This window comes from Ranitomeya imitator, chromosome 3, assembly GCF_032444005.1.
Source record: "Ranitomeya imitator isolate aRanImi1 chromosome 3, aRanImi1.pri, whole genome shotgun sequence".
Classification (NCBI taxonomy): Eukaryota; Metazoa; Chordata; class Amphibia; order Anura; family Dendrobatidae; genus Ranitomeya; species Ranitomeya imitator.
Window position 1 is genome coordinate 724,873,862 of NC_091284.1, and position 10,548 is coordinate 724,884,409.

A 10,548-nucleotide genomic window follows, 5' to 3' on the forward strand; every position below is an offset into this window, starting at 1 on the left:
GAAATGGAGGAGGATTCCCCACACCCGCCATGGCTGCAGTTATTCACTTGAAAACAACATTTCTGTGCAGTACAAATGAGCAAATCACCACCAGATCCCGTCCACTGGGACCCAATACATTAGCAGGACAAACCGCTTTCAATTAAGTGTCCACAAAAGGGGTTTAAAGCACAAATTAAGTGGATTTATCACCGTAATAACATTGTGGGGAGCTTTGTACACTCCTGGGAGTATGTCTTCTCCTTGGGGCCACATCTCGCCCGTCATGGAGTGACAAGAACATGTGGCTCTTACGCAGATTAATCACCAGATGCACCTTGTCGGGACACTGGCTCCTCCCCGGTAATTCACCTCCTATATACACAAGACCCATGTCCATTCTGTCACATCTCACTCTCAGCCATGAAGATACTAACACTGATGCTCCTCGCTCTACTTTCCTGTGCCAGGAGTGCCCAGCTTCATCAGGCAGGTGAAGAGTCACCTGAACACTTCATGGAGGGGTCCCCAAGTTTCCTCGACTCGCAGGTAAATCATGGTCGCTCCCCAAGGATAAGATTATATGTTTGTAATTTATTAAATTAATTGTAATGTAATAATTGTCCTTAACCATTTATATCCCCGATATGACAGTAGTAACCACATACAGGTATTACAGGGGCTATGAGTTATTATTGGCATTATTGTATTATTATTCGCATGTTACTTAGCCAGTTTGGAAAGTGTCCCTTCTGTGGGTCCTAAAACCATCACTAATGTCCTGGCTCTTAGCATCCGATGTTTCCAATGGATCATGTGCAAAACCACAACTACCTAGCCACTGTAGAAGTGCTAACCCCTGGGTAATGGATCAGAACCAAAAAATTAGTTCTCAGACAAGTCTTATAGACTTGTGAGATATTAAAGGGCTTTTCTCACTAAGGGTACCGTCACACAGTGCAATTTTCATCGCTACGACGGTACGATCCGTGACGCTCCAGCGTCGTAACAATATCGCTCCAGCGTCGTAGACTGCTGTCACACTTTGCAATCTACGACGCTGGAGCGATAATTTCATGACGTATGTGCGATGTAGAAGCCGTTGGTTACTATGCGCACATCGTATACGATATATGTTACACCATGCAATCATGCCGCCACAGCGGGACACTAGACGACGAAAGAAAGTTTCAAACGATCTGCTACGACGTACGATTCTCAGCAGGGTCCCTGATCGCAGGAGCGTGTCAGACATTGCGATATCGCTCGAACGTCACAGATATATCGCTCGAACGTCACGAATCGTGCCGTCGTAGCGATCAAAATTTCACTGTGTGACGGTACCCTTAGTAAAATACATGTATCACCTATCCCATCCCGTGGTAAAGTGATAATTGTATAATCACCAAGGGTCTAATCACAGATCCCCCCTCCCCCCCCCCCACAACAATCCAGAGTTCCAAAATCTCATTAACTTTGGATTATTTTTGGACATACTCAAAAACCACTCAATTCGCTTGACTGATAAGATAGCTAACTTATTCAGCCCCATACAAATAAATAAAGCACTGGTCATGCAGGTATATTACTGGTCCATTGACAGATGGGATGTTGGTATTCCTATTTTTTGGATAGGTGGAGTCATATTCTTCGGACCTCTAGTAATCAATCACTTATCCAGGTGATGTAGACTTAGTGAAAACTTCCCAAAACCAAAGTAAAATTGTAAGGACATTACCCCAAATCCATGCCTTTGATTAAAACACAAAGGCTGCCATCACACTATCAGTATTTGGTCAGTATTTTACATCAGTATCTGTAAGCCAAAACCAGGAGTGGAACAATTTAGAGGAAAAGTATAATAGAAACATATGCCCCACTTCTGTATTTATCACCCACTCCTGGTTTTGGCTTACAAATACTGATGTAAAATACTGACCAAATACTGCTAGTGTGACGGCAGCCTAAAGCCAACAAGCTAGGGGTACATAATATCGGTCCTAGAAGTGCTGTCCTTGTGGAAAACAGACCACACATGGACCAGTATTAATATGTTAGTTCTGATAAATGTTTTTTCCACATGGACCAACGATCTCGGAGAAAAATAATGTGCTAGTGCAGTGGTGAGTAATTAATTTTCCTAAGGGACCACATGAGAAACCATGACTGTTGTGGAGGGCCAAGCTAATAGCTTGAAATTAATTCTATGCAATATTAATTTATTAATATTAATTGTATCACTTAATATTGAGCATACTTAAGTGTGCTGACACCCCCTTATATACCTTTGAACCCCCTACAGCCCCTTATATACAGCATGAGCCCCACACAGCCTCCCTATGAATGGCATGAGCCCCACACAGCTTCCCAATGTACTGCATGAGCCCCACACAGCCTTCTTATATACAGCATGAGCCCCACATACAGAATGAGGCCCCCCACAGCCTCCCATATACTGCATGATGCCCCAACAGCCTCCCCATATATTGCATGACAGTATACAGCCTTCCCATAGCCTCACCATGTGCAGAATGAGCCCCACAAAGCATCCCCATGTACAGCATGAGCCCCACACAGCCTCCCCATGCACAGCATGAACCCCACAAAGCCACCCCATGTACAGCATGAGCCACACACAGCCTTCCCATGTACAGCATGAGCCCCACAGTTTTCACATGCACAGCATGAGCCCCAAAGCCACCCCATGTGCAGCATGAGCCCCACACAGCCTCCCAATGTACTGCATGAGCCCCAGTTTCCCCATATACTTCATGAGGCCCCACACAGCCTCCCCATAAACTGCATGAGCCCCACACAGCCTTCTTATATACAGGTCCTTCTCAAAAAATTAGCATATAGTGTTAAATTTCATTATTTACCATAATGTAATGATTACAATTAAACTTTCATATATTATAGATTCATTATCCACCAACTGAAATTTGTCAGGTCTTTTATTGTTTTAATACTGATGATTTTGGCATACAACTCCTGATAACCCAAAAAACCTGTCTCAATAAATTAGCATATTTCACCCATCCAATCAAATAAAAGTGTTTTTTAATAACAAACAAAAAAACCATCAAATAATAATGTTCAGTTATGCACTCAATACTTGGTCGGGAATGCTTTGGCAGAAATGACTGCTTCAATGCGGCGTGGCATGGAGGCAATCAGCCTGTGACACTGCTGAGATGTTATGGAGGCCCAGGATGCTTCAATAGCGGCCTTAAGCTCATCCAGAGTGTTGGGTCTTGCGTCTCTCAACTTTCTCTTCACAATATCCCACAGATTCTCTATGGGGTTCAGGTCAGGAGAGTTGGCAGGCCAATTGAGCACAGTAATACCATGGTCAGTAAACCATTTACCAGTGGTTTTGGCACTGTGAGCAGGTGCCAGGTCGTGCTGAAAAATGAAATCTTCATCTCCATAAAGCATTTCAGCCGATGGAAGCATGAAGTGCTCCAAAATCTCCTGATAGCTAGCTGCATTGACCCTGCCCTTGATGAAACACAGTGGACCAACACCAGCAGCTGACATGGCACCCCACACCATCACTGACTGTGGGTACTTGACGCTGGACTTCAGGCATTTTGGCATTTCCTTCTCCCCAGTCTTCCTCCAGACTCTGGCACCTTGATTTCCGAATGACATGCAAAATTTGCTTTCATCAGAAAAAAGTACTTGGGACCACTTAGCAACAGTCCAGTGCTGCTTCTCTGTAGCTCAAAAGTGGCTTTACCTGGGGAATGCGGCACCTGTAGCCCATTTCCTGCACACGCCTGTGCACGGTGGCTCTGGATGTTTCCACACCAGACTCAGTCCACTGCTTCCTCAGGTTCCCCAAGGTCTGGAATCGGTCCTTCTCCACAATCTTCCTCAGGGTCCGGTCTCCTCTTCTCGTTGTACAGCGTTTTCTGCCACATTGTTTCCTTCCAACAGACTTACCATTGAGGTGCCTTGATACAGCACTCTGGGAACAGCCTATTTGTTGAGAAATTTCTTTCTGGGTCTTACCCTCTTGCTTGAGGGTGTCAATGATGGCCTTCTTGACATCTGTCAGGTCGCTAGTCTTACCCATGATGGGGGTTTTGAGTAATGAACCAGGCAGGGAGTTTATAAAAGCCTCAGGTATCTTTTGCATGTGTTTAGAGTTAATTAGTTGATTCAGAAGATTAGGGTAATAGGTCGTTTAGAGCAGAGGTCCCCAACCTTTTTTGCACCAGGGACCGGCTTTAAGCAAGACAAGTTTTCCATGGCCCGGTGGGGTGGGGGTGGGGCAGGGGTGGGGCTCTGGTCATATGGGGGTGGGGTTATGGAGGGGTGGAGCTTAGTGCATACTTATCATGTAATTATGACATTTATGAGAATGTGATTCACACATTCACACACACACATTCTCACACACACATTCACACACACACATTCACACACACACACATTCACACACACACACACATTCTCGCACACACATTCTCACACACACATTCACACACCCCTCTCACCTCTCCTCGCACTCTACCACAGCATCTCATTGCCTTCCTCTGACACAGCCGGCCGCTGAATGATGACGTCATCCAGCGGCGCGTCTGTGTGAGAGGAAGCAGGAAGACAGATCACTGGGCAGCGGAGCTGTGGGGATTTCTCCCTGCCCGTCGCAGCCACCCTGCAGGGGCTCCCCTCCACCTCTGCACACATTGGGAGCCGGCGTTCTGCAGCTTCTCTGTGCCAGCTGTCAGCTTGACAGTCGGCACAGAGAACAGCTGACTCCCTGACCGGGGGCGGCAGAATGCAGCCGCCGGGGGAGACACTGCGGACCGCCGAATGAGGCGGCCCGACTGCGCCCCTCCCTGCCGGCTGTGCCCGGGGCAAATGCCCCGGCTGCCCCCCCCCCTAGATACGCCACTGGGCGTGTCAGTGAGGAGAGCCTGCCGCCCCACCCCATCAGGAACACACCATGCTGCGCAGGAGGGCTGCGTCACTAAGACCCGCCTGACGCCTCGCCCCGTCCTGCATAATGTTCTCTGCCGGGAGCTGCGAGCTGTCACAGAGCGTGCTCTGACCAGGCGCAGGGCCGCGAAGCTAGCTGTCAGCGGCGCCGCGGACCGGCTGAAAAACCTTAACGGCCCGGTCCTGGTCCGCGGACCGGCGGTTGGGGACCTCTGGTTTAGAGAACCTTTTCTTGATATGCTAATTTATTGAGACAGTTTTTTTGGGTTATCAGGAGTTGTATGCCAAAATCATCAGTATTAAAACAATAAAAGACCTGACAAATTTCAGTTGGTGGATAATGAATCTATAATATATGAAAGTTTAATTGTAATCATTACATTATGGTAAATAATGAAATTTAACACTATATGCTAATTTTTTGAGAAGGACCTGTACAGCATGAGTCCCACAGCCTCCCCATATACTTATTGAGCCCCACACAGCCTCTCCATATATTGCATGACAGTATACAGCCTTCCCATAGCCTCCCCATGTGCTGCATGTCACTCCCATAGCCTCCCCATGTGCAGCATGACACCCCCATTGCCTCCCCGTGTGCAGCATGACACCCCCATTGCCTCCCCGTGTGCAGCATGACACCCCCATTGCCTCCCCGTGTGCAGCATGACACCCCAATAGCCTCCCCATGTACAGCATATGACCCCATAGAATCCCCATGCTCATACACATGAAAAAAAAACAAAAAAAACCCACCACTTACTCACCTCGGTCCCGTTCCCAGGCGCCCTGCTTCTGTTGCTGTCTCCGATGCGCTGACTCTTTGCAGTACACAGCTGACGCAATGACATGACGTCATCACGTCAGCTGTTTCACACGCTGATTGGTGGAAGTGGCCGGAGGTTAGTGTCATCCGTTTTCCAGATGAGACTCGCCTATGTTTTAATGGATGCACGAAAAACAGATGCACCATGCGTATGGTATTTATTTTTGTGTTTTTAATTATCAATGTAAAAAACCAGATGTAATATGAATATCAGAGATGGATGATTTTTGTGATTTTTCATACACTCGTGTGAACTTAGCCTGAGACCACATTAGGACGGGCGTATTGTAGCCATATGGCTGTCGGGATGCAACACATTGCTCTATTGACCAGAACGTCCCATCCGGAATGTGACAGAGACACAGGTACAATATGTACAATATGCCAGTCTGAGTGAGGTCTTGATGTTTCTTCTTCCTGCAGGTAGGAAAACATGATATATGATAAAGTGAAGCCTCATTTCCTGACAAGTTATCTTCTCAGGCTTCTAATAACTTTGAATTACCATGGAGAAGACAAGTCTGTACATTTGTGACTCCAACAGCTGAAATGTTACACAACATCTGACAGATTTATGGCCTTCACAACTGATGCTTAGGGTACATTGGTCCCAAATCTCTAAAGAACTTAAGTCCAGTGTTCAGCGTAATCAATTAAACACATCCGTCTTCCTCGCAGAAGGAACGTTGGTCGTAAGGAATCGTGCCAGGAAACCATTTAGAAAGATCAATTAAAATAATAAGCTCCACAGACTACAAAATCATGTCATGAAATTCCACCTGAAAACACAATACCGACCAACTCATACAAAGGTCTGGTCTGGGTACCATATTCATTTTAAGGTTCCTATATCCACTATTTGGGTAACAAAATGCTGTATGCTTGAAGTGTGTCCTTTATTAATGGATGTGGCATCACTTTTCCGAATTTCTCTCATAAGTTGACAAGTGTCTATAATCCAACTCTCTTGTCAGTGATCTGCTGCTGTGTCCATTGCCTAATGCATATTTCAGATTTTTGGGAGTTGGTTATGAAGGTTGGATATGAAGTCTGCGTGAGGCCAGGGTGCTGCTGTCTTCATTAGCTCACAAATCAGCACAGATTTTATCCTTTTCCCTTATTTGTTCTTCATGCACTTATCTTCTTGTTTACAACTTTATATTTCTGACCTCCTCGAGACTGTAGGTACTTTCTCCCCTCAAACAGTGGTAATCTGTGTATAATCCCTCTTTGCTGCTATCTTTACCATGGAGAGAAGCGAGGGAGGAAGCAGAGAGTGCGGTTAGAACCAGCAGCTAGATAAACGACATGCAAATAATTTGCAGAAGCATGAAAAAAAATTGTAACGATCTGCATCTAGACATTCTTTCAACTTTCAGCTTTGTATTTATTACACAAATAAACAATGAAAAAAAAAAATCATGTGAAAATGTACATGTACAAATGTACAGCTCTGCTGACATCTGATGCCTATTTTTAGTAAAAACTTGTATTGCCCATAATTAGACCAATTTGGCACATCTTTTTAGTCCTCTGCCTTGTGCGGTTCTTCTTTTATTCTTCCTAGAAACTTTTGAAGAAAATGGCATTGGAGTGTTACCAGCTGGGGATCTGCTCCTACATACTGACACTTTCCAATCTTAGGCTGTGTTCACACGCTGCGGATCCGCAGCAGTTTTCCCAAAGTTTACAGTACATTGTAAACCTATGTGAAAAAAACCCGCTGTGCACATGCTGCGGAAAAAGCCGCGCGGAAATGCTGCGGATTATTTTCCGCAGCATGTCAATTGTTTGTGTGGATTCCGCAGCGGGTTTCAACCAGCACCAATAGGAAAGTGCTGGTAAAAACCCGCAGAACAAACCGCAAGAAAATCCGCAGTGAAAACCGCAGTGGTTTTGCACTGCGGATTTTCCAAATCCGCAGGAAAATCTGCAGCGTGGGCACATACCCTAACAGTTCCAGGCTCCCTTGACGTGGAGAATGGCGGCACCAAGTTGTTACTCATAAGTTTCTAGGAGTAACAGTGGATTGTCATAATAAAGTTCTAAGAAAAAGATCCTCCAGAAATATTTCATAGAAACACAAGTATTTACTGTTAGGAGAAAGCAGTATTTTCAGACTTCCTAATAGGCCAGTTTTCCACTTCTTGCAATCACGGTCCCAGTGCAGACTGTAGGGTTCAGATTTGTCACAGGTCTCCTGACCCGAAGGAAACGGCCTCATAGATGCCCGAGGCTGTGGCCGGTCCAGACATCACTTTCTGTACTTGTACCATGAATGTTGGAAGTGTGGAGACTCCTCATATGTAAAGGAAATGTGTATTTGTTGAATATGTTGGTTTCTGGATTTCAGCTGGAGGAAAGTTTCCCATCGCAACCCTTATCAGATGACAAGATTGGCCTGAATTCTTTGCTGAGAACCATCCTGCACAGCAGAAATTCCCGCAGCTCCTTCCAGTTCCAACCACAAAGGTAAAAATGCGAATGTCTATCTGCAGCATGCACGCATCCGCTCCAATATGAGGGATGGCTTCTATCCAGGGTTTCGCTTGGGGGTTTTGCTTTTTCATGTAACTTAAAAAACCTTGTTGGTTTAGAATATTTGGCGCTGGCAGCATGCGCCTGGTATGTAGTTACTTGCCGGCAGAGCACACATCCCTACAGGAAGTGAATATATGCCATTACAACTAGCGAGTCCTATTATGGTTGCTTCATAGGGAAGAAGGTGATTAGTCAAACAGAGACTAGTGCAAAAGCAGCCGTGGCTATAAGGAAAGTGTGTGTGGGACACCGTTTCCACTATTTGACCAAGTTCCCATAGATCTAAAACAGAGGATTTTTGGCAGAACACTTGCTTGCAGAAAATCCTCTGCATTTTACAGTACCTGCATAGTACACAAAATCTTAAGATGTTACAAGCCGCAAAAAATATCCATTTTAAGATATAGGCGCAGCTGCCCTACACCTTTTTTTAGCAATGAGATCTGCAATGGTAAATACTACTGCGGGTATCACTGATGGGCTTCCACTGCTGGAGGTCCCCAGTAATTACCCTCCTTACATAGCCTTAGAATAGGATGGCACAGCTAGGACTACTTTTAAGATCACCTCCTTTCACTGCAGCTGAAGATGCTGTGAATACAAAAGGTCTCCCATTTAGAGTAGGAAAAAAATGGTTCTAAAATAAAAGCTTTATAAATGAGCCAAGCTAGACTATGAAATCCGTCCTTTTAACAGTATAATGGACCATTTGTTTTTCCACAATCTATTTGTAGCCTTTTCTGGAACATAGGTGCCAGTAAGTGCGCAGTCAGACGGACGTACAGTATAACATGAATGATGATGGCATTGTAATGCTTGGACTGGCCGGCGGCTCTCCTGACCGGAGCGTGACGGCATTTATTACTATGTAGCTGTCACGCTCTGCCGCCGACCAGTCTGTGCACTGCGATGTGATTGTCATCTGTGTTATACGCCCGTCTGACTGAGCCCCAATAGACTTCATCTCAGACTATTTTTCTCCATTATATTTCATGTTTATTACCAAATATTTGTACCTACCAAGCGCTTTACCATTTTTGTTTTAGTCCAAGGTTTCCTGTTGATAATCTACATTATCATGCTTTTTGACATTGCATGTGTACATATGAAGTCAAGAAATGGCGAGTTTGCAAAACTGATGAGATTTGAGCTTACAAATAAAATTCCCAAAAGTTGGCAAATACAATAGATGTGAATCTGTAAGGGTGACAGGATGCAGCAGCGTGCCAGCAGACCTATTACAGCAAGGGACATTTTGATAGTAACAAGGATAAAATATAGACAATTCTGGGAGCCCTAAGTATCTATACACAAGATGAGATTCAGAACCATGAAATATAACCTAGTGCTTGGAGTAAAGACCAGTAAGGCAGCTATCGGAGCCATCCTGCTGCTTAATACAGGGGTCAGAGAACAAGGCAAGTTGATTTTCCCATTGTATATTATGGGTAGATGTAAGAAATCTGATAATACAGCGATGATCAGAGCATAATATGATTAAGCTTCTTTGAACTTTTGATCTACCTCTTTGAAGGTTTGGAAGAGATGAGCACAGCTCCATGCCAGGAGACAGCAGGATCCATTCTCGAGGATGGGACTCGGCGCCACAGTTCTGGAGTATGGCCGTTCCCCAACGCTTTGGCAGAAAGAAATAACTTGTGTATTAACCAGCACTGTCCATCCTCAGATCCGGCACCAGTTGCATTGCACTTTCATATAGTAAAAGAAAGTGCCCAGAGACATGTACACCAATACAGAACACAGCTATCCAGCAGTTTGCTTTAGATCATCACTTAGCAGGCATATCATGGCCACAAATGCCGCATTGCTTGCTGGATATTAGCCCTGTGCTCAGAAATTCTTGCCATCGGCAACACGGTCAAATCTTTTGTAAATACACAATTTTACTATCATTCTGATAGAAAAGATGCCAGATGATTGTACCAAGACTCCAAATCAATGTATATAAAACCTTGTATCAAGTGACGTAACAAGTTCCTGTGATTGTTATACGTTAATAAAGTAATTGACAGCAGCTGTTGCTGGTTATTCTTGGCTGTTCGATCAGTTCCTTCTAGGTCATGTTCCCACAGAGCATAAAAGCTGAGGTTTTATTTTGTTTAGAAAATCTACATTGATGAGCTTATTCAGAAGTCATTGTTTTTTTTTCTTGTACGCAAAAAAACCACAGCATGTCATCGCTGTTCTGGATCCGATTTTCATTGGAGTTGCGCCAGTGTTAGTTCTTTCTA

At 44.7% G+C, this 10,548-nt stretch overlaps 1 protein-coding gene across 1 annotated transcript; it reads left to right on the forward strand.

The window, feature by feature from the left end:
• The first annotated feature begins 393 nt into the window (after nt 1-393).
• On the forward strand, nt 394-10,347 carry NPFF (neuropeptide FF-amide peptide precursor). The gene is made up of 3 exons (XM_069760259.1): nt 394-528; nt 8,109-8,227; nt 9,831-10,347. Exons 1-3 carry the CDS (start codon nt 403-405, stop codon nt 9,949-9,951), a joined length of 366 nt encoding a protein of 121 aa, XP_069616360.1. The 5' UTR covers nt 394-402; the 3' UTR covers nt 9,952-10,347.
• Nucleotides 10,348-10,548: the final 201 nt, after the last annotated feature.

Excerpts from the sequence above, each read along its gene's own strand:
- NPFF (XM_069760259.1), top strand. The coding sequence starts at position 403 with ATGAAGATACTAACACTGATGCTCCTCGCTCTACTTTCCTGTGCCAGG. Across the intron at positions 529-8,108 it reads CAAGTTTCCTCGACTCGCAG|CTGGAGGAAAGTTTCCCATC; the intron begins GTAAATCATGGT and ends TCTGGATTTCAG. Across the intron at positions 8,228-9,830 it reads TTCCAGTTCCAACCACAAAG|GTTTGGAAGAGATGAGCACA; the intron begins GTAAAAATGCGA and ends ACCTCTTTGAAG.